Source organism: Entelurus aequoreus, linkage group LG14, assembly GCF_033978785.1.
Source record: "Entelurus aequoreus isolate RoL-2023_Sb linkage group LG14, RoL_Eaeq_v1.1, whole genome shotgun sequence".
Lineage (NCBI taxonomy): Eukaryota > Metazoa > Chordata > Actinopteri > Syngnathiformes > Syngnathidae > Entelurus > Entelurus aequoreus.
In genome coordinates, this window is record NC_084744.1 from 22,697,958 (window position 1) to 22,723,654 (window position 25,697).

Here is a 25,697-nt window from a genome sequence, read left to right on the forward strand (position 1 = left end):
ATCCTCCCCCAGAAGATTTATTTGTGATTTTCACATACAAATATTGAAGATCTTTGCTCCTTCTCAACTCTGTGGTAATGTTATTTTCATAAAATACAACCAATAGTACATTAATGTTAAATCTTACTTGTGAAAAGTAATCCCCCGATTCCTATTTTCAACAGTCCGCTCATTTGAGCAGGAAAACGCTGAACACTAGCCCGGCATCTTTGTTTTCTACCTGTCAACTGTCAGTTTAGGCTGCTCGCCGGCTCCTCATCACCACTTCAAGATGCAATTTGCTCGCGTCACAGCAACCAATACTGCGTGTACTTACAAGATGTCTGTGGTTATAACATCATTTCAAACACAGGAATATGTTGCGTCCACTGCAGTTTGCCACCTTATTCATACTTTTTGTCAAGTGATCTTTTTAAGCAGGGTTGCATGAGGTACCTACATATAATGTTACGTTAGTCAATGTATCACACACAGTAACATAACGTTAGACGGCGGTCAGCAGCACAGCATATTTTAGCCACCTACAAAAAGACAAACATAGTCAAATAAAGGTCAGTTAAAATGTATACTATATTAAGAATATGTGTACATATTGCATAGGGCCCTGACATCTAAAAAGTACAACTCTGTTCATTGTTATGTTCATGTATTTGTTATGTTTTTCATGTGTACGCACACATAAACACACATACAGTATGAGATGAGATCAATGAGATAAGGTAAGAACAGAATAGAAACTGCTGTGGAACTAGTTACAATGCAATATGCCATGGAAATACAATGTTAACACTTTTGTACAAATAAGTACAGTTGCACTTGTTTTTGCAAATGTGTTTATTCTGTAAAGGAATGAGTTAAATGTTTAAAATTGTTTAAACTATTAAAATGACTGGTTAATAGTGCCATTATGAATTGCAATGTCAGTACTATTTTTTTTCCTGCTATTTCAAATGCACTTGTTTTAATAAATAAATACAGCGGTTTAAAAGCATACACAATCTGTGTAAAAATATTAGTCTGTGGTTAAAAGGACTTGAAAGGACTCGAAACTCAAAATGCAGGACTTGTGACTTGACTTGAGACTTTCCAGTCTTGACTTTCGACTTGACTCGGGACTTGCCTGTCTTGACTCGGGACTTGACTCGAGACTTGAGGGCAAAGACTTGAGACTTACTTGTGACTTGCAAAGCAATGACTTGGTCCCACCTCTGCTATGTGCCGTAAACGGAATTTTAGGTGACGTCATTTCTGTGTCCATAGAAATGACCAATCACGGAAGGGAATCCCCTGTCTAAGAATAAAGAAATATCTTAGAAATATTTAAGTGGACAATGGGAGTGTATATTCTGACAATAAACTACAAAATAACACAAAACAAACTAGTCCCCGCCCGCACTCACGCTACCGCTCCCTCTCGCCCACACACTCACTGACGTCACTCACCTCACATGCTGTCACCTATTAAAGGGCCACACACATACGCTACTCTCATAACATTTTCTTTCCAATTCATTAATTAGGCAACTAATTTGAAACTGGTGTGGGTGGCTCTATATATACTAGCCCACTGCAGCCACATGCAGAAATCAACAAGGAATCGAAAATTATTCAATCTGTGACAAAAATAATACCCGCTCTGTCTAAACGATACTGTTTGATCAGCTGCTCGTCATCAAACAAAGCCAGGACATCCTTCCGCTCCCTGAACGTTCGCGCACGTCTCTCTCGCCTCAGTGCCACCCCCTGCTGGCAACTCCTAACCACTTAAGACACCTCAGAAGGTCTCTTAAATATCGTGGAGAGTAGGAGTGATTCTTAGACTTAAGAAATTTGATAAAGAGCTTTTATTCTTAAGTTTGAGAGTAGGACTAAATTTCGCAAATTCTCAGGACTTAAGTGTAAAATGGCACTCTAAGACGCTTGATAAATACGGCCAGGTTCTTCGGGGAGCACTACAGTGATTATTTTGGTGGAATAAGATATACAAGTTATCTGATTACTCCTTAAAAAACACCTTTGTTACTTTACTGATTATATTATTTGAAAGTAGCTAAACTAGAGTACCATAAATTCCAGACTATAAGCCACTACTTTTTTCCTACAATTTGAGCCCTGCGGCTTATAAAACGGTGCAGCTAATTTATGGATTTTTCTTTGCTGACGGCCCAAATGCAAATAGTTAAAAACAAAAACACACGCAAACACTGAATAAGTGTGTTATTTTTCTTTTTTTCATAAAGAAATACAATCATATGTGCCTACGGACTGTATCCCTGCAGACTGTATTGATCTATATTGATATATAATGTATATATTGTGTAAATGTTGATTTAATTTAAAAAAAAAAATATTTATATATATTTATATATATATATATATATTTATTTTTTAAATGTATTTCTTGTGCAGCCCGGTGGTTGGGGACCACTGCTTTAAAGAGAGTAAATGGGACAATGAAAAAGGAGGATTACCTCCAAATTCTTCAGGACAAGCTAAAATCATCAGCCCGGAGGTTGGGTCTTGGGCGCAGTTGGGTGTTCCAACAGGACAATGACCCCAAACACGCGTCAAAAGTGGTAAAGGAATGGCTAAATCAGGCTAGAATGAAGGTTTTAGAATGGCCTTCCCAAAGTCCTGACTTAAACGTGTGGACAATGCTGAAGAAACAAGTCCATGTCATAAAAGCAACACATTTAGCTGAACTGCACCAATTTTGTGGTCAAAAATTCAAGCAGAAGCTTGTGGATGGCTACCAAAAGCGCCTTATTGCAGTGAAACTTGCCAAGGGACATGTAAGCAAATATTAACATTGATGTATGTATACTTTTGACCCAGCACATTTGCTCACATTTCCAGTAGACCCATAATAAATTCATAAAATAACCAAACTTCATGAATGTTTTTGTCACCAACAAGTATGTGTTCCAATCACTCTATCACAAAAAAAAAAGTTGTAGAAATGATTGGAAACTCAAGACAGCCATGACATGATGTTCTTTACAAGTGTATGTACACTTTTGACCACGACTGTAATTGTGTAACAAAAAGAAGTCAGTAAATCCGGAAATGCGAATCCATTTTTATTTCAATTCGTAAAAATACATTTAAAAAATGCGTTAAAGGCAACAGTGATACTTAGTTTTTAAATAAATATACATATATGTATACATATATATGTATACATATGTATACATATATATGTATACATATGTATATATATATATATAAATATATATATATATATATATATATATATATATATATATATATATATATATATATATATATATATATATATATATATATATATATATATATACTTGCCATGAAATTAATTTAATAGATCATTTAAGAATAACATGGCCTATTAGCATAACAGTGTCTGATTGTCTAATATCACTTTTATCATCTTACTCAAGACTTACGAACACAACATTACAAGTTTTCTTGTCCTGATATAGCAGATAATGTTAAAACAACGTCCAAAAGGCAAACATGTATCCATGAACGTATGTACAAGCTGCTGATGGTGTCTATGACAAAGAAGCAGCTGAAGGGAGATACCGTAGAAGTCCAGTCTCCAAGGTTAATACCGTACATTGTTATTGTTACGTTCGGTGGTTCACTTTACTTTACGTCAATAAAGTCAATATTCAAAAACAAGGTAGAAATAGTGCAGCTGGGAAGTGCACAGGAAACTTGCCATTACCAGCACAAGCGAAACAACGATCACTAAGCAAGGGCAAGCAATGATCCAGCACTGACAAAAGGGCCTGACTGGCAACTTGGAACAGGTGTGCCCTGATTGCCAATCAGAGACAGGTGAACCAATTGACCAATTAAAAAAATAGACTTGTTTTTTGTTGACCGTCTCAAAGATTCAGAGCATTATTCATGAAAAACAGATATCTTTTTCTACAAGGTCACATGCAAAGGATACAGCGCTGGTTTAAAATTGCTAGTACAAATAAAAATGTCTATCGTACAAGTGTTGTGTACGGGGGGAGTAGACGGCGCAGACCACAAGGGGGTGTAGTATTTAACTCTGTGATGTATTATATATGTACACACTATATACATATATAATAACAAGCAACAAACTAAATAAACAAGAGAATGGAGTGTGACTAGATCCAAAGTGTGAATGGTGTGTGACTATGTGTGGAGATTAGCTGTTGAGTGTGATCGGTAGTGTTGAGCGAGAGGCGGAAGATCAGGAGGGACAAGGCAGAGCTCGGAGGTCCGTGAGCAGGCAGGAAGTCGGGGCGCTATAGCGGGGCGAAGAAGGTCCGTGTCCAAGCGGGAGGTCGAGATCCGAGAGGCAGTCAAGGAAGCAGAGGAAACGCGGGGTGAGACGAGGCACACAGCTCGAAACTCGGGAACGAAGGGGTAGTGTACTCGAACAGAAGACTACGTTCCGGTAAGGAGTAGCAGGTTGTGCAGGCTTTTGAAGGCGGGACCTCTGATCAACTTCAGGTGTGCTGATTGCCGGAGATTGACTGCAGCTGCCGGCGGCAGCAGGACTGACACGCGCAGGTGCGCTCTTGGAGAGGCAAACAGCAGAGCGCACAGATGAGGGCGCCCGGGCCGTGACAAAAAGGTGTGCATAATTAACCCCCAAAATGGATTAACTCGCAGGAATATAAAGACAATATAACATACATCCATAAACGTGGATGCATATGCAAAAGTGCAATATATTTATCTGTACAGTAATCTATTTATTTATATCTGCACCTTATTGCTCTTTTATCCTGCACTACCACGAGCTAATGCAACCAAACTGCGTTCTTATCTGTGCTGTAAAGTTCAAATTTGAATGACAATAAAAGGAAGTCTAAGTCTAATAAATATAAACTGTTGTGTGGATGTTGTTTTCCAGGATGTGTAACTAAGAAACATATTTTCATGTTTGCCATTGAAGTAATTGAAAAGTAACTAAAAGTAACTATGTTTGATAGTCAGGCAGGTAGTTTGCATCATAACAAAATAAAACAAAAGTCTGGTTGGACATCAGTGCAACTTTCAGGACATGTCAGAAATGGGATAAGGAACAAGTGATTACATTTCGGTGTTGATCCTGATCAACATCCGGATCCTGGTGGAGGTCTGCGGAGCGCTTTTCTATTTTACTGCCGCTGTTTTCACCAGCACACTTGTGTTTGCTGAGTTGGTACTCATGAGAGAATTTTTCATCACACACACTGCAACTCAGCACTTTCCCCCCAGTGTGTATTCTCGTGTGATAATTCAAACGGCTCTTCCTTGTAAAACCTAAACCACAGGTTGTACAGGAGAAAGGTTTTTCTCCAGTGTGCATTCTCATGTGGATTTTCAAATAATCACTTCGGCCAAAATTTGAATCACACACAGAACAGGAAAAAGGTTTTTCTCCAGTGTGCGTTCTTGTGTGCTCTTTCAATCGGTCCCTCCTGGAAAAGCATAAGCCACAGGTTGAGCAGGGAAAAGGTTTTTCTCCGGTGTGTTTTCTTGTGTGCTCTCTCAAACTGTCCTTCCTTGAAAAACACATGCCGCAGGTTGCGCAGGAAAAAGGTTTTTCTCCCGTGTGTGTTTTCATATGTTTATTCAAACTGTCCTTTTTAACAAAACCTGCCCCGCACACCGAACAGAAAAATAGTTTCACTTCAGGGTGTCTTCTCATGTGTCTTTTCAAACTTTCACGCCGTGTGAAAGATTCGCCACACACTGAACAAAAAAAATATTTATCTTGAGTGTGTATTCTTGCGTGTTTTATCAGGTCCGCTTTTACGCTGAATACTTGATTACACGCCGAGCACGGAAATGGTTTCTCTCCAGTGTGATTTTTCATGTGTCTATTTAGAGACTTTTTGAGGCCAAAACTTTTGTCACAGTGAGAACATTTCCAGTCAGTGTTGTCAGGGTCCCATGTCTTATCATCTGTAGAGTCTTCATCATCAGTGTCAGAAGAGTGTGACGTTGTGTCCTCACTATCTGATAGTGGAGCTACGAGCTGGTCTGCTTGTGATCCTCCACAGTGGTCTCCATCAGCTTCTGTTGTCATGTGTTGTGTTGAGCTGCTGCTTGGAGGCTCCGCCTCTCTCTTCTCCTCACTTTCACCTTCGACCTCATCCTCTTTACTCTTCACAGGGACACCAGTCACTGGGAACTCCACCAGTCCTTCAAGATGCTCGCCCTCCTGACTGATGTTGTGTTCCTCCGCTTCCTCTTTAATGTGGGGCTGTGGTACCTCCTCTTCATTTTTAATGTTTGGGGGCTGTGGTACCCCCTCTTCATTTTTAATGTTTGGGAGCTGTGGTACCCCCTCTTCATTTTTAATGTTTGGGGGCTGTGGTACCCCCTCTTCGTTTTTAATGTTTGGGGGCTGTGGTACCTCTTCTTCCTCTTTTATGCAGAAGGGTGGTGGTTCTTCCTCCCGCTCATGGAGATGACGTTCATCATCAACATCTGCGGGACAGGAGAAAACAAACATATGCTTTTAGAAAAGGCCAGTTTTGCTCAGTCACATGAGACATTGTCCAGCACCAATATGCAGTCGCGATCAAAAGACATCTTTGTCCATGTGATGTCAGAAGAAACAAAAATGGATCTGTTTGGCCACAATACCCAGCAATATGTTTTGAGGAGAAAAGGTGAGGCCTTTAATACCAGGAACACCACACCTACCGTCAAGCATGGTGGTGGTAGTATTATGCTCTGGGCCTGTTTTGCGGCCAATTGAACTGGTGCTTCACAGAGAGTAAATGGGACAATGAAAAAGGAGGATTACCTCCAAATTCTCCAGGACAAGCTAAAATCATCCGCCCGGAGGTTGGATCTTGGGCGCAGTTGGGTGTTCCAACAGGACAATGACCCCAAACACACCTCAAAAGTGGTAAAGGAACGGCTAAATCAGGTTAATTAGCTGAACTGCAGCAATTTTGTCAAAAGGAGTGGTCAAAAATTCAACCAGAAGCTTGTGGATGGCTACCATAATGCAAATAGTTTAAAAAACAAACAAGCAAACACTGAATAAGTGTGTTATTGTTTGTGCCATGGCGTCGTTTAGATGAGTTTATTCTCTGTGGGTGCTGCATTGCCCTTTTGTTTAGACTGAGCTTTGACCCGGAAGTTGGAATGCCATTCGGTCTTCTAGTCATCCATAGTGTTGCTACTCGTATGGATTCTTCATTGATCACTCTAAGCAACGTTTGTAAGTTTTACAATATAACTAAAACAATACTTACTTAACCCTTGTGTGGTGTTCGGGTCTGTGGGACCCGTTTTCATTTTTTATTAAAAGAAAAATGATACAATTAATACATTTTTCAAACTGAGACTCACTGACTTTGGCTCATTTTCTGTGAAGAACATACAGGTATATCAGAATACATATTTAAGGTCAGACTTCCGGTTGAGGACGCATGGCGTGAAGACGTATTAGCCTCTAGCTCCCGCCTTACTCTTCCTTTTAACATGCACCCGACTTGTATTTCAAGAGTATTTAACCGCTGGTAACTTTTTTCTACCACGACGACGCATAACAACACGCTTCATGACCGATGATGCCTCCCAAATCCGCAAAATCGCAAGAGAAGGCAGAGGCCGATGCTGCAGCCGTTAGCAAATCTGAGCTGATTGCTATACTATCGGACCACAGATCAACCTTGCTAACGGAGCTCAAAACATCCTTTAGCTTGGTGAACGAGAAGCTGGACGGACTTCAGGAGACGGTCAACTGTCATAACTACAGACTGACCTCTCTGGAGGAAAATGCTAAATCCCTACATCAGTGGTTGGAGCAGGTGGAGGCTGTTTGTGATATGCTAAAGGCCGACAACCAGAAGCTAAAGGCTAAGCTAACCTGGAGGGAAGGAGCAGGCGGAGTAATGCCTGGCTCGTTGGCTTACCTGAAGGGATAGAAGGCCCGCAACCTACCAAGTTTTTCTCCCTGTTGCTGAAGGAAGTATTAGGTGAGGAAGTATCCGCCTCTCCACCGGAGCTGGACCGCGCTCATCGCAGCCTGGCTCCCAAGCCGGCACACGGGGACAAGCCCCGACCTATCCTGCTCTTTTTTCATTGCTTCCAAAGTAAAGAGCTGCTGATCCGGGAGGCTAGGAGGAGGGGAACGCTGCAATACCACGGGCACGTGTTCAGAGTTTACGAGGACTACTCTCCAGAGGTAGTGAATCAGCAGAGGGCTTACCGGACTTCGATGGCGTCTCTGTACAAGATGGAACTCAAACCCTCGCTACTCTACCCGGCCAGGCTCCGCATCACACAGACGAACGGCACTCGCGTTTGGCTCGGATCAGTAGCCGAGGCAGATAACTACATCAATGCGTATAAAGACTCTTCATAACGGTCTCATCAACAAAGTGTGTTTACGAGCTACAGTGAGTTTAAGACCTGGACTGTATAATCATATTACACGTTATACTTTCTACCTCAATCTATATCACTGTTGTTGCTACCATGTGTTTATAGCTAGCTTTTATATCGGTCTAGATAGAAGTTTGTAAAGTTTCAGCAGCAGCATATATCCATTTAAGCCTATAATTTATTATTTTCTCTTATTTTCCCTACCTCATTTGAGATGCACGTGTATAAAGGAGCCCTTTTTTCCCATTTAATTTGTATCTTTTTTGAAAATGATCAAGCTTCATTGGATTATTTCATTTTGTAGAGTTTTGTCTCTATAAAGTTTTTAATTTAAAAATTTTTTTATCAATTTTTTTCTATTTTTTAAATATTTTTCCCTCTTTCTTATCTACACTTCTCCATAGGGTCCACAAATTGCAGGCTGGTTTAAGCTTATTTTTTGATTATATATACATTTAATAGTTTACCTTGTTCTATTTACATCTAATGTATCTCTGTACTCAGTTATTTTCCCTGTATCAGGTGGGGTACTTAATATATTAATAATATGGGGGAGCAGAGGGTTTTTTCTTTTCAAGAAGTAATCTGGAAGTCTTTAAGTTAGTTAGGGAAGGTGTGCTGTTTTTTTAAATAGCTGAATTCACCTTAGGGTTGGGTGTGGGGGTTGTTTTTGTTTTGCTGTCACTCAAGGCATAAAGGCTGTCCATTATTACCTGAGTACCTGGTCTAAACTTAATAGGCACCGTATCACGTGTTTGATGTTTAACTGTCTTTCCATATCACACATAGAAGCAGCATGAACTGTGACATCATCCTCGTTAGCTGGAATGTCAAGGGCCTGAATCACCCGGTAAAGAGGAAAAAAACACTAGTACACCTCAAGCGTCTGAAGACGGTAATTGCCTTTCTGCAGGGGACCCACCTTCGAAGGTCAGATCACTCTCGTTTAAAATGTGGTTGGGTGGGTCAGCTCTTCCATTCTACTTTTCAGGCTAAGGCGAGAGAGGCGTTGCCATATTGATAAATAAGAATATATCTTTTATCCCCTCTGACACCATAGCAGACTCAAACGGACGTTATATTATAGTTACTGGCCAACTCTATAACACCAAGGCTGTACTGGCTAATGTATATGCTCCGAATTTTGATGATGCCCAGTTTTTTGATGGTCTCATCAAATTACTTCCAGATCTAAACTCTCACCAGCTCATTATGGGAGGTGATTTTAATTTTCGTTTAGAACCTGGGATGGACAGATCAACAGCCAGAAAAGGTTATGTAGCATCCAAATCAGTTTCCTATATACAAACTTTTCTTTCAGGATTTGGTATATCCAATACATGGCGTTTTTTGCATCCAAAAAGTAGGGAATACTCCTTCTTCTCGCATGTGCACCACACATATAGCAGAATCGACTATTTTTTCACTGACAATAAATTAACTCCCTACATAAGTTCTTGTGAGTATCAAACCATATTAATATCGGACCATGCTCCCCTTTTATTGAAGCTGAATTTGCCTGAATCAAGGACAATTACAAGAAATTGGCGGTTTTAATTCTCTATTATTAGCAGATGAAAACTTTGTACTTTTTTTTATCAGACTAAATCTCTCTATTTTTGGAAATAAACATGACAACAGATGTTTCAGTTGCAACTGTTTGGGAGGCCCTTAAGGCTTACTTAAGAGGGCAGATAATATCTTTTATGGCTAATAAGACAAAGAACTCGGAAGCAAAACAACTAAGTCTGGACCAGCAAATAGCTGAAATTGATCAAATATATGCACAATTCCCATCTCCTGACTTATATAAAGAGCGCCTGAAACTTAAAGCAGAATATTCATTGAAAATCTTCTGCTCAGGAATAGGAGTGCTCTGTATGAACATGGTGAGAAGGCAGGGGAAATTCTGGCCAGGCAATTGAAGGGGGCAAGAGCTAAACTTAATTATTAATGGGGTGCTTTCTCAGGATGGTAGGGTCACTACAGACCAACAGGAAATAAATAACATTTTTAAAGATTACTATTGTAAACTGTCTGCGTCCAACAGTCCCTCCAACCCCAATGCCATACAGGATTTTTTTAAGGATCTACATATCCCATCCTTGCCACCAGATCAGGTCTTACATCTAGATAAGCCAGTAACACAACAAGAAATATTGGAGGCCATTAAGTCTCTACAAACTAAAAAAAAATCACCTGGTTTGGATGGTTTGCCGTGTGAATTTTATGTGAAATTCTCCACACAGTTAGCTCCTATTTTGGCAGCCACGTATTCAGAATCACTAGAAGCGGCATTTCTTTCAACCACCCTAAATCAGGCATGCATAACATTACTGGCAAAAAAGAGCAAGGACCCCTTAGACTGCGGATCCTATAGACCCATATCTTTGTTAAACACAGACTATAAAATATTGGCCAAAGTACTGGCTTACCGTTTGGAAAACATTTTACCCAGTTCAATATCCCCAGACCAGACAGGTTTTGTTAAGCATAGACGCTCCTTTTTTAATACCCGACGCCTGTTTAACATAATGTACACTCCTTGTCAAGCTGCATCAGAATGTCTTCTCTCCATGGATGCAGAGAAGGCATTCGATATAGTAGAATGGGACTACCTCTTTGAAACGCTGGCAACATTCGGATTCGGGGAAACATTCATCACATGGATACAACTGTTATATTCCAGCCCTTCTGCTATGATTCTGACTAATAATTTGTATTCAAGTCCTTTTGATTTACACCGTGGAACTCGCCAGGGATGCCCCCTTCTTTTTGTCCTGGCTATCGAACCCCTAGCTTTAGCCATTAGGTCTAATCACTCCATAATGGGCATAAATAGAGGAAACATAGAACATAAATTGTCCCTTTATGCTGACGACCTTCTCCTTTATGTGTCCAACGCAGAGTCTGCAATCCCATAAATTCTTAGCCTGTTACAACGGTTTGGTGAAATCTCCGGTTATAAATTGAATTTAAATAAAAGTGAGCTACTGCCCTTGAATATGGACGTCTCAATACTAGAAAACATTACGTTGCCCTTTAGGATCACTACAGACAGTTTTACTTACCTCGGAGTTACTATTACAAATAATTTTAAATACCTCTTCAATTAAAACTTTGGAAAGCTGTTTATACAAACCAAGCAAGATCTGGCTAATTGGACTCCCCTTTTCATTTCACTTATAGGCAGAGTCAATGCAATTAAGATGACTGTGCTTCCAAAATAGTTGCCTTTACCACCCTCCTCGCACGCCGCCTGATATTGTTGAAGTGGAAGGAGGCTGTCCCACCCTCATTCTCCCACTGGATAAAAGACGTACTAGCAAACCTGAAGTTCGAGAAAATAAGATATACATTACGGGGCTCTGAAAACAAGTTTTTTAAAGTGTGGAGACCTTTTTTGACTTTTTTTGACCAATCCTCTATACAAGTGCAGGAATAGCCCTATGTACCTAAATATGACTGCCGACGTTTCAGGCCTTGTCATGCTGCTTCTACAGTGTGTTTCAGCTTTCAATTACTTTGTTTCAAGTGCCTTGTATTGAAAACATTTTATTTTTTTACTCTGGGTACTTTTGTACTCGTACTTTTGTTTTTGTGTTGAGTGACAGCAGGGATAGGGGATGAAGAGGGTTTGAATTTGTTGTTAATGTGAATGTGAAATCAATAAAAGAACTATGAAAGAGAATACATATTTAATGACCACACACCGTGCACCCCCCCCCCCCCCTAAACATTTCTATTACATATAAGATGTCCGGTACACTGGACCCGGGGCTAATAGAAGTGTGGAAATTGACACACACACACACACACACACACACACACACACACACACACACACACACACACACACACACACACACACACACACACACACACACACACACACACACACACACACACACACACACACACACACACACACACACACACACACACACAGCAGGCCTAGACAGGAGGAGGACAGAGTCTAGGTACACAGAACATCAGAGGGTCAAACGTGCGAGAAAATGAGAGCAGACAGTGTTGACAAACAATGTTCAGTGTTTCCCACACATTAATTTATTTGTGGCGGCCCGCCACGAAAGAATTAAGGCCGCCACAAAAAAAAAAAAAAAAAATTGTAATTTTTTTTTTTGTGTGTGTCCTGTCCAGCTTCTCAGGCAAATCATATAGTTGATGTAGATGCCCATATCGGCTGTTCAGATTTACTTTACAAAAGAGAAGTGTAGGATCAAGATTTTTGGAGCTCTTTGTTCAGTGGATCAGATGTTTGATGAAGCTTTGTCTCTATCTACCACCACTACTGTTTTCTGTTTATTTGTTACTGACTGTGGCGGGACACCTCTGCCTCTGTTTCACTTTATGTTGCTGGTAAATAATATGGTTGTAGTAGTACGCTAAAGTTAAATTATTTAGTATGCACTAATTAAAGGGGCAGAGCTTTAAGAGACATTTTAGCTTTTATATTTTTATAAGATATATTTTTTGTAAGAACCACAATTAATAAATATATTTCAGTGAATAACTTATTGTTCAAATCTGTATATAAATATGTACATAAAGTGTTGTAATTATATTGTAAAATGGATGGATGGATGGATGGACGTTTAAAACAAAACTGTTATTATTAATTAGGAAGTATACATTTTTTGAGCCTTTTTAGAGAAAATCATATCATTGTAGTAAATTATGCAAATTACTCGATGATGTCATGGTGACCACGCCCATAGTCACGCCCCACCGCCACAGGTATCTTGGCAGTTTATGGGAAACACCATACTTGCCAACATTGAGACCTCCAATATTGGGAGGTGGGGGGGGGGCTTGGTCGGGGGGGTGTTTGGGGGCGGGGGGCGTGGTTGGGGGCGTGGTTATTTACAGCTAGAATTCACCAACTCGAGTATTTCATATATATATATATATATATATATATATATATATATATATATATATATATGTATGTATGTATGTATGTATGAAATACTTGACTTTCAGTGAATTCTAGCTATATATATTTTTTTTAATTTTATTTTATTTACATAGAAAAAAATAAAAATACTTGAATTTCAGTGTTCCAGTGGCTATCCATTAGATGGCAGTATTGTCCTGTTTAACTTCTCCGTTCATGATGAGTATATCATTTCGGCCGCCATGTCTGTAATTTCCTCGTTCTTCTGCTTCGTCTCCTTGTTGTGTGCGCAGTTGTGCACTCTATAAAAGCCCTAGATGTTATGACGTCTTTGGGCAGGCAAGCTGTTTATTTTGTGGGAAAGCGGACGTGAGAACAGACTGTCCCCACTCAGTCTCAGGTCCGCATTGAGCTGGAGGGGGCGTGGCCTCCAGCTCCGGCTGAATACCGGGAGTTTGTCGGGAGAAAATCTCTGCCAGGAGGTTGTCGGGAGAGGCGCTGAATATCGGGATTCTCCCGCTATAAACGGGAGGGTTGGCAAGTATGGAAACACTGATGTTGCAACCTTGTGTGGGAACCGCAGGTGCAGAAACACAAAAGAAGAATCCCTGTGGCGTGCAGAAACTGGCAGAGAAATTTTCCGTGCAACGTTCATATTGTTGTTACTCTGCCAATGTTTGTGGGTCTGATGGATCCGTTGCATTTTGTGGCTTTTAATGCCTCACAATCAAACACTTCTATGTTAAAATACTAGGGGTGTAACGTTACGTGTATTATTTGTATTGAACCGTTTCGGTACGGGGCTTCGGTTAGGTTTGGAGGTGTACCGAACGAGTTTCCACACGGACATATTAAGTAGCATACCGCACGTTGTGTAAACAATGCACACCGAGGCACAACACCATGAATTGATTTACTTAAACAAGTTGAAAAATGTATTCAGGTGTTACCATTTAGTGGTCAATTGTACGGAATATGTACTGAACTGTGCAAGCTACTAATAAAAGTTTCAATCAATCAATCAAAACACGGCATGCTAGCTGCTAGCAGCTAGCAGCTAGCAGCAACGGGGCTACGACAGACTGACCATACGTCCTCTTTTCACCGGACATGTCCTCTTTTGCGGGGCTGTCCGGGCGCAGTTTTTTAAATGCCTCAAATGTCCGGCATTTTGAGTTAGGGTTGCGTGTATTTTCAATGTACGTTCAGGGTTAAGAAGGGGTTAAAAACAAAACAAATTGTGCGTGCAGCAGCATTGGTGAGGGAGAGACAGAGAGAGACAGAGAGTTATGATAAACGCGCATGCGTCGCCAGGGTCTGCTTTTTATCCATAGATTTATCACATTTAATCTTTTATGATCTATAGCAGGGGTGTCAAAAGTGTGCCCCGGAGGCCATTTGCGGCCCACAGCTAATGTTTTAAAGGCCCACGGCACATTCTAAAAATACTATTAAAATAAACAAAAACTAGAGATGTCCGATAATATCGGCCTGCCGATATAATCGGCCGATATATGCGTTAAAATGTAATATCGGAAATTATCGGTATCGTTTTTTTTTTTTTTTTTGTTTTGTTTTTTTAAATTAAATCAACATAAAAAACACAAGATACACTTACAATTAGTGCACCAACCCAAAAAACCTCCCTCCCCCATTTACACTCATTCACACAAAAGGGTTGTTTCTTTCTGTTATCAATATTCTGGTTCCTACATTATATATCAATATATATCAATACAGTCTGCAAGGGATACAGTCCGTAAGCACACATGATTGTGCGTGCTGCTGCTCCACTAATAGTACTAACCTTTAACACTTCATTTTACTAATTTTCATTCATTACTAGTTTCTATGTAACTGTTTTTATATTGTTGTACTTTCTTTTTTATTCAAGAAAATGTTTTTAATTTATTTATCTTATTTTACAAATTTTTTTAAAAAGCACCTTATCTTCACCATACCTGGTTGTCCAAATTAGGCATAATAATGTGTTAATTCCACGACTGCATATATCGGTTGATATCGGTATCGGTAATTAAAGAGTTGGACAATATCGGAATATCGGAATATCGGATATCGGCAAAAAGCCATTATCGGACATCCCTAACAAAAACATAACAAAAGTGAAATAAAAAAGCCTAAAGGTTAAATGTAATTTAGAAAAAGTTGCAATGTTGACTAATAAAACAAAGCTGGGCTTTTTTCTTTCAAACTGTCATTGCTCAAAACATAATATTGATTTAAAATCAATGTTATTATGAATTATTGACCTATCCAAGGTTCCCATTACTTCACATCAAATATTCCACTAAGAAAAATATTTTTGGTGGAAGATTTTGCAAATTTGGTAAATAAATAACCCAAAAATTTATATTTTGTTGTTTTCTTACTGTACCGAAAATAAGCCGAACCGTGACCTCTAAACCGAGGTACGTAAATGGTAAATGGGTTATACTTGTATAGCGCTTTTCTACCTTCAAGGTACTCAAAGCGCTTTGACACTACTTCCACATTCACACACACATTCACACACAGATGGCGGGAGCTGCCATGCAAGGCCCTAACCACGACCCATCAGGAGCAAGGGTGAAGTGTCTTGCTCAAGGACACATTGGACGTGACGAGGCTGGTAGGAGGTGGGGATTGAACCAGGAACCCTCAGGTTGCTGGCACAGGAACTCTCCCAACAGCGCCACGCCGTCCCCACCGAACCAAAATTCTTGTGTACCGTTACACCCCTATAAAATACTGAACAGATGTTTATTGGGATAAGGTAAACATCTGTTCAGTATTTTAACATAAAAGTGTTAAAATACTGAAAGCCACAAAATGCAACGGGTCCATCAGACCCACAAACGCTGGCTGAGTAACAACAATATGAACATTACACAAGGGTTAAGAAACCATCCCATGTGTGATGTCTGTAGGAGTGTTTTCATGCAGATTTGTACGTGCTATCGCAATGTAATGAAGCTAGCATCATTAGCTAATATGCCAACACATTTACGAGCGCCTGTGTTAGTATTATTAACTTACAATGGCATTATTTTTGTATTGTGTCAGTTTCACAAATTCCTCAGTAAATTCGCCAAAACGTCACCCTGGAGTTATTGAGTCCGTTTAGCTGATTGGAGAGCTAGCTTGCGCAGCTAGTGGGTCCATGACGATGACTTCTGTTTTGTTTAATCTACCGTTTTACTGCCCTGTTACAGGCACTAAGGTATGTAAATAGACATTTACAAAATATTTATGTGTAAATAACTCATTTCACAACGAATATGTCTGTGGTTTATAGTCCGGTGCAGCTAATATATGGAAAAAAATATTTTCTTCTAAAATCTAATGGGTGTTGCTTACATACCGGCACACTATATAGTCCGGAAAATACGGCAATTATGCATATGAAATAAAGATATTTGTTGTCGCATTTAGATGTATTGTCTGGTTATTTCCACGTAGTGATCATGTTGTGGTGGCCGGGTGATGCTTGGAGGATGCTCCGGGCTATCAGTGAGTACTGTAATCTACAGAAGAACACAATACAGCAGGGGTGGGCAATTAATTTTTACCGGGGGCCGCATGAGCTACCCGAGCACTGCTGGAGGGCCACATCGACAATATTTCAATTAAATTTTGCTCAATATTATTTTTGATATATACCGTAAGATAAATAATAATAATAATAATAATAATAGTAATACTTCAACATAGTGTGTGTAACAGCATCCCATGACTAATATATATAAATTAACATTAATAATAAATGACAGTAAAATAAGCACACGTATGACTGAGGAGTCATAGTGTAACTTTGTGTGGTGTTTGAGTTGTCCGACTTTTTGTGTGGCCTTAAACGCACCAGTGGTTTAGTGCTATGCGTGTTGGTGACAGATGACAAGTTGGTTTTGGCCTGGTTTGTACGGCAGAAAATTACTAGTTTTTCGAGATAGAATTGTTTTACTCATGTTTTTGGTGTGGTTATGTCCGAATATAAACAGTTTTGTTCAATAAAGTGATCGATATAATTCCTGTCCTCGAAGCATCTCGATAGACGTTACAATAATTGAACGGTGTTCAATTGAACGGTGTTGACGAACACCATTAGGGCCGCTTGTTGTCACTGTCACTCAAAGTTGCATTGCAAAATTCCATAGAATAAATATGTTTATTTTGTTTATAATTCAGATGGGATTTGATTTGGTGCGCGGCATATACTTGCTGCGCGCAGCGGACGCTTGAGCAGTGCGCAATTGCGCAGGCACGCACCTTAGGTGAGGGGACGTTGCTTTGCAGTTCATGTGTTGTTGAAAACACGGCATTCCTCATCAACTTTTCTCTTTTTGGCGTCTCGGGTGTAAACCGTGCATCACTTGTCGCTGCATGTGCACCTTCACTCGCAGGTTACACACGGACACACGCCCATAAATAATACTTTTCAAAATAAAAGCAGCACAGTTGTATTGCGCGCAGGACATAGATGTTTTTTCAACTTTATTTTGTAATTGCAGTTGTTCACATTCACTCACAATCACGCATACGTCCACACGGAAGTAATACAAATAACGATTTTCAAAACAAAAGCAGCACCGTTGTATTGCACACTCGACATAGATACTTTTTAAAATTTATTTTGTAATTTATAATTGGCCTCACGCGGGCCGGACAGGGACGCACAAAGGGCTGGATGCGGCCCGCGGGCCGCAGAATGCCCAGGTCTGCAATACAGGCTACTATATCGGTTGAAAGGACTGAAAAGGTGACTATCAACTGTTATTTCATGTTTAGAAGGCTCTAATTATAGATAATAATATATATTTCAAAGGTTTTTAACAGTTTTTAATGCTCTATGAAAATATTCAATACACGTAGAAGTTGAGAGACATTTTGACAAAGTGGTGGGGGCGGCAAAGGGTGCTGGTTATGAATATTAACACGTTAGTTACATAAAAATTCTAAAACGTTAACATGAAACCTAATGTAGCACAGACGATAGAGACAAGTTTGAGGAGGTTTTGGGGCTAGTAATGAATTATAAAACAGGAATAACATACAAGATATAATTGGACAAACAATGTTTGCATCACAATCCAGCACAAACGTATGGAACAAGATTGGGGAGATGTTGACATGGTTTTAGGGGGCTGGTCATGATAAATGAACACGTGAATATAACAACTATAATACAGTCAAACCTGTGTTAGCGGCCAACTGTCTATGGCGCTCACAAAGATTTCCCCCGCAGAAAAAAGTAGTGTTGTATACCTTGTCTATAGCAGCCACCGGCCACACATTTTATATACCAAAACGTTTTTTTGGACTCCGTATAGCAGCCACTAGTTTGGGTATCGAGTATCGATTGGAACCGGGACTAACTTTCCGATTCTCCCGGAATCGTTCAAAAGTTTAAATTTCGATTCCTAGTTTCGATACCCAGTCCGCCGACCGGAAAAAAAGAATAAGTCCGCCGACCGGAAGAAGAAGCCGCTGAACACCAACGAAGAAGCGCCCACCGCCGGAAGTGTTAGCATAGCCGAGCCTATGTAGCCGAGCGAGTCAGTCAAGCAGGGATAGCGGGCGTCGGCGGTCGAGAGTGTGGCTTTACTTTACTAAAAAAAAATGAAATATCGGCTAAATGTAACACGTGCGACAGGACTGTTTCGTGCTTAGGAGGGTGCACGTCGAACATGATGAAGCACCTCCGAGTTCATGGAGTACAAATAAATGCGTGTCCCGCTAGACTTGTCCCAGAGTCTGGAGGAAGACAGGAGAGGCACAGGATCCACGTTGCCTGAAGTCTAGTGTAAAGTTTCCACCATCAGTGATGGTTTGGGGTGCCATGTCATCTGCTGGTGTCGGTCCACTCTGTTTCCTGAGATCCAGGGTCAACGCAGCCGTCTACCAGCAAGTTTTAGAGCACTTCATGCTTCCTGCTGCTGACCTGCTCTATGGAGATGGAGATTTCAAGTTCCAACAGGACTTGGCGCCTGCACACAGCGCAAAATCTACCCGTGCCTGGTTTACGGACCATGGTATTTCTGTTCTAAATTGGCCCGCCAACTCCCCTGACCTTAGCCCCATAGAAAATCTGTGGGGTATTGTGAAAAGGAAGATGCAGAATGCCAGACCCAAAAACGCAGAAGAGTTGAAGGCCACTATCAGAGCAACCTGGGCTCTCATAACACCTGAGCAGTGCCAGAAACTCATCGACTCCATGCCACGCCGCATTAACGCAGTAATTGAGGCAAAAGGAGCTCCAACCAAGTATTGAGTATTGTACATGCTCATATTTTTCATTTTCATACTTTTCAGTTGGCCAACATTTCTAAAAATCCCTTTTTTGTATTAGCCTTAAGTAATATTCTAATTTTGTGACACACGGAATTTTGGATTTTCATTTGTTGCCACTTCAAATCATCAAAATTAAATGAAATAAACATTTGAATGCATCAGTCTGTGTGCAATGAATAAATATAATGTACAAGTTACACCTTTTGAATGCAATTACTGAAATAAATCAAGTTTTTCAAAATATTCTAATTTACTGGCTTTTACCTGTATATGCAATAAATAATGTGTTTTGCGCCAACGTGAGGCAGCTAACAAATTAGCCGGCGTATTTTTTCATAGACAATTTACAACCTGCTAGAGGCTCTGCGATGTGCTCTTTCCTGCAGCATCATACACTTATGTGTAAAGGTGATTTCATGAGGTTTCCTGCAGCATCATACACTTATGTGTAAAGGTGTTTTCATGAGGTTTCCTGCAGCATCATACACTTATGTGTAAAGGTGTTTTCATGAGATTTCCTGCAGCATCATACACTTATGTGTAAATGTGTTTTCATGAGGTTTCCTGCAGCATCATACACTTATGTGTAAAGGTGTTTTCATGAGGTTTTCAAAAATAAAGCTCTCTTGAGGAAAGTGTACCCCTGGGAAAATGTATTCATAATTTATAATATTTATATTCAAGTTCATAGATTTGATATTTATATTCTAGTTGAAAACAGCCCTGTGAGGAATTTATAGTAAAGTTCATAAAAAGTTAATAGAATTAAAATTGATGGAGAATGTCAGACTATTTCATTCAGAAAGACTGTAGGTTAGCTAGCTCATTTAAAATATCCTAAACTTTTTTTTGACCCTGCCTCTTAAAAGAATCGGAATCGAGAATTGTCAGGAATCGGAATCGAAACAAAGAATCGGAATCGTTCGAATGCAAACGATACCCAATCCTAGCGGCCACTGATATCAAAATTTGCAGGCCTCGAATTTTAACTGTGTCACAAGTTGGCCGGGTTGTGAAGTCAGAAGTTAGCCTGGTTGTGGTGTTAGAAATTAGACTGGTTAGGGTGTCACAAGTTAGCCGGGTTGGGGTGTCACAAGTTAGCCGGGTTGGGGTGTCACAAGTTAGCCGGGTTGGAGTGTCACAAGTTAGCCTGGTTGGGTTGTCAGAAGTTATATTTTATTCGTTGGGCTGTCAGAAGTTAGCCGGGTTGGGGTGTCAGAAGTTAGGGGTGTCAGAACTTAGCGGGTTGTGGTGTCAGAAGTTAGCCTGGATGGGGTGTCAGAAGTTAGCCTGGTTGGGGTGTCAGACGTTAGCTTCGTTGGGGTGTCTAAAAAATGAATTTTATAGTTTTTTATACTGCCATTGTCATTTAAATGTATTTTCACTATCATTTTACTTGTTGTGGTTTATTCGGTATTAACTAACATCCGTTTTTTTAAACTATATTTACAGTTGAGTTTTGTTAGTAAAATAAACACTGGTGTTTTCAAATTAATGAATAATTGTGTAATTAAATTGTGATTACAATATCAATTAAAATAATGGTGATTATTATTTTTGCCATAATGGTCCAGCCCTAACTGTACCCTTTTTAAACGGAGGGTGTAAAACACAATCTATTCTACATGTTTCATTAACTCAACTTTATCTTTCATGCATCTAAAGGATATAAATATCGTTCTATGTGTCTTTTTACATCCTTCCATCCATTTTCTACCACTTGTCCCTTTTGAGGTCACAGGGGGGCGGAAGGCCATGTACACCCTGGAAAATTCCATAAAACCTTCAAACTATTTTTTAAAGTTGTATCCTAATTTAAAGTGCATCCTCCAGTTTGTGGCTATTATAAGGCATATTTCCAGAGGATAGCCTGGTTGGGGTGTCAGAAGTTAGCCTGGTTGGGGTGTCAGAAATGATGTTAGAATTAGTTTTATTATTTGAGTTCAGGGGGCCCCGTCATGGGCCCCGCCCCCGGCCCAGCTCCGACTTGTTCCACCACTGGTCATTGTGATTATATTATTTATTCCAAATGTCATTTTTTTGTTATTAGTCAAATATAAAGTTAGTAAACATGTGAGAGTAAGAAGTCAACAAACCTGTTCTGTGTAACACAACTCGATGTTTCTTGAAAACAGCGTCCAGAAGTTGATTATTCTCTTCTTTTGTTCTAGAAAGTTCCACGTCGTATTCTGTTATCGTTCTTTCTAACACTACAAATATTTCTTCAGCGGCAGCAGTTAGTCGCTGATCCACCAACGCTCTCAACATTTGTAATGTAGACATTTTCACACAATCACAACACTTTACTCTCACACTCGATCTCTACTTAGCGACGTGTTGATAACTTCTGTGTCTTCTGTTAGCAGCTAACAAGCTAAGCTAACTAACGAGCTAAGCTAACTAACAAGCAAAGATAGCAGGAAAGCGGCACAGTGCTTCTAGCGCATCGAGACGACTTTATCCTTAAATAAAGAATCAAATATGTATTTTATACGACGTAAATATATCAAACTGGAGTACAAATAATAAGACTGACTGCTCATTTATGCCGTATTCCGTTTACCCCGGAAGCTGGGAATGACGTCACAGCCGAGTGGACGAAGAGGCATCTCTATTTAAGATATTGCCTGCCTGCTGTTACCATGCTTTTCTTTTCTCTAATATTTATTTGAATAACAATGTGATGTAAAAAAGTGTCTTGTTTCTAAAAAAATAAATTCAAAGTATATCAAACAAACCTTTAACGATGGGGTTCAGTGGCGCCCCCGTGCGACATTCATTGCAATGACAAGAGTGAAAGTGGGAGAAATAGTAGCGATATTACTGCCTGATTTGTTTTTTTTTATCTACCCTTCCACATGTTTTTATTGTTGTTCACTTTTATCCCTGGATAATCTATTTTTTTATACAAAACATTAATAAAACATTCAAATATCACATGTCGCAGGCATAGACATCTTCTAAGGGTACGCAGCATGGAGCGCTACTGCCTGCTGGCGCTGACGAGACGCGGGGCCGCCATCTTGGAGTGGTGATCCGCTCCACTCAGTGCAATTCATTTGGCAGGAGCAATGAACTGTCAGCGCATTTAATTCATCTTACCTCACTGAATACCACTGATTGTCACGCGCTTTTTTGTCATACGTGTAGCTATGATAAAGGACACATGTTTTATTATTCATAGTTTGCTTAACATTAATAGAATATTCTTATATGCTATAAGTGACCAGACGTCCAAGATCAAAACTGGGAATATAATCCCAGAGAAGGGGGAAAAAAACGGTCAGCTATTTTTACGTTGAAGAAACAATATGATTAGGTTATATATACATGCGTATATCCTACATAAACAATGTATGAATACATTAGATATCTTATAGACCAGACCTGGGCATTCTGCGGCCCACGGGCCGCATCCGGCCCTTTGTGCGTCCCTGTCCGGCCCACGTGAGGCCAATTATAAATTACAAAATAAATTTCAAAAAGTATCTATGTCGAGTGTGCAATACAACGGTGCTGCTTTTGTTTTGAAAATCGTTATTTGTATTACTTCCGTGTGGACGTATGCGTGTGCGTGATTGTGAGTGAATGTGAACAGCTGCAATCACAAATTACAAAATAAAGTTGAAAAAACATCTATGTCGTGCGCGCAATACAACTGTGCTGCTTTTATTTTGAAAAGTATTATTTATGGGCGTGTGTCCGTGTGTAACCTGCGAGTGAAGGTGCAAATGCAGCGACAAGTGATGCACGGTTTACACCCGAGACGCTAAAAAGAGAAAAGTTGATGAGGAATGGTGTGTTTTCAACAAGACATGGACTGCCAAGCAACGTTCCCTCTAAGGTGCGTGCCTGCGCAATTGCGCACTGCTCAAGTGTCCGCTGCGCACAGCAAATATATGCCGCGCACCAAATCAAATCCCATCTGAATTCTAAACAAAATAAACATATTTATTCTATGTAATTTTGCAATGCAACTCTGAGTGACAGTGACAACAAGCGGCCCTAACAGTGTTCGTCAACCCCGTTCAATTGAACACCGTTCAGTTATTGTAACGTCTATCGAGATGCTTCGAGGACAGGAATTATATCGATCACTTTATTGAGCAAAACTGTTTATATTCGGCCATAACCACACGAAAAACATGAGTAAAACACTTCTATCTCGAAAAACTAGTCATTTTCTGCCGTACAAACCAGGCCAAAACCAACTTGTCATCTGTCACCAACACGCATAGCACTAAACCACTGGTGCGTTTATTGCCACACAAAAAGTCGGACAACTCAAACACCACACAAAGCTACACTATGACTCCTCAGTCATACGTGTGCATATTTTACTGTCATTTATTATTAATGTTAATTTATTTATATTAATCATGGAATGCTGTTATACACACTATGTTGAAGTATTACTATTATTATTAATTATTATTATTATTATTATTTATCTTACGGTGTACATCAAAAATAATATTGAGCAAAATTTAATTGAAATATTGTCGATGTGGCCCTCCAGCAGTGCTCGGGTTGCTCATGCGGCCCCCGGTAAAAATTAATTGCCCACCCCTCTTATAGACTGTATCTCTGTTGCTGCAGCAGCAGAGACAGAGTTTATTCTGTCTTGACACTTTGTATTGATATTTTGTATTACATTCTTCCGTTAAATGATAATGTTTACAGTGATTGTTTCATATGTATTTTTTATGTATGTTGCTTTGGATAAAAGCGTCTGCCAAATACTTCAACAAAAACATATATAAACACCTGAAAGTCTTTATATTAGCTAAAACCACCAATCTGTTTCACTGGATTCAGATTAAAGCCAAATTATGTTTTACCCAACAATGTTAGTATTTGAATATTGTTACTTGAAGACTTATTCCTGGTTACAATTATACTGTTAAGAAAGCATTGTCTTATACTTTGCCTAAAATGAGAATGCATCATATGTCAGTGGCGGCTGGTGAATTTTGCTTTAAGTGGGTGTTGAGCTTCGTTAGCGTTGCGGTGAAGATGTATTCAAACTCTCGTCAGACACATTTTATCTTTAGCCTTGTAGGAATATTTATTGTAGCGGCAGCATCGTAACGTGTTGCCGCTCAACACACAGAGAATGACTCATGACATATACAACACAGAGGTAAACACTGCTCTCTAGTGGACACAATGGGTAAGGGCGTACAACAGTATTACACTTAAAGGCCTACTGAAAGCCACTACTACCGACCACGCAGTCTGATAGTTTATATATCAATGATGAAATCTTAACATTGCAACACATGCCAATACGGCCGGGTTAACTTATAAAGTGACATTTTAAAATTCCCGGCACACTTCCGGTTGAAAAACTCCTTTGGATATGATTTATGCGCGTGACGTCACAAAATCCACGGAAGTGGTTGGACCCCATCGGACCCGATACAAAAACCTCTTGTTTTCTTCGACAACATTCCACAGTATTCTGGACATCTGTGTTGGAGAATCTTTTGCAATTTGTTTAATGAACAATGGAGGCTGCAAAGAAGAAAGTTGTAGGTGGGATCGATCGGTGTATTAGCGGCTAAGTACAATACTTACAGCAACACAACAAGGACTACTTACTTAGCAGACGCCTAGCTGATGCTTGCCGCCAAACCCACGGATGAAGTCCTTCGTCGCGCCGTCGATCGCTGGAACGCAGGTGAGCACGGCTGTTGATGGGAAGATGAGGACTGGCTGGCGTAGGTGGAGCTGGAGCGCTAATGTTTTTATCATAGTTCTGTGAGGTCCGGTTGCTAAGTTGCTAAATTAGCCTTAGCGTCGTTAGCAACAGCATAGTTAAGCCTTACCAGGCTGAGAATTTTTAACCATGTAGTTACATGTACATGGTTTAATAGTATTGTTGATCTTCTGTCTATCCTTCCAGTCAGGGGTTTATTTATTTTGTTTCTATCTTCATTTGAGAACGATGCTATCACGTTAGCTCAGTAGCTAAGTGTGTCACCGATGTATTGTCTTGGAGATATAAGTCACTTTAAATGTCCATTTCGCGTGCTGGACTCTCATTTTCAAGAGGATATAGTATCCGAGGTGGTTTAAAATACAAATCCGTGATCCACAATAGAAAAAGGAGAGAGTGTGGAATCCA

The 25,697-nt window shown here is 39.9% G+C and overlaps 1 protein-coding gene across 1 annotated transcript in view; it reads right to left on the reverse strand.

Annotated features, from left to right (window-relative positions):
- Positions 1 to 22,144, reverse strand: part of LOC133664519 (zinc finger protein 260-like) — a 41,339-nt gene extending 19,195 nt beyond the window's left edge. The window contains exons 1-2 of the mRNA XM_062069213.1: positions 21,664 to 22,144; positions 5,066 to 6,447 (exon numbers count right to left, since the gene is read on the reverse strand). Of these exons, the coding sequence (XP_061925197.1) occupies positions 5,066 to 6,447; positions 21,664 to 21,850 (1,569 nt within the window). The 5' untranslated portion in view covers positions 21,851 to 22,144. The remainder of the gene's footprint in view (positions 1 to 5,065; positions 6,448 to 21,663) is intronic.
- Between the last annotated feature and the right edge of the window lie 3,553 nt (positions 22,145 to 25,697).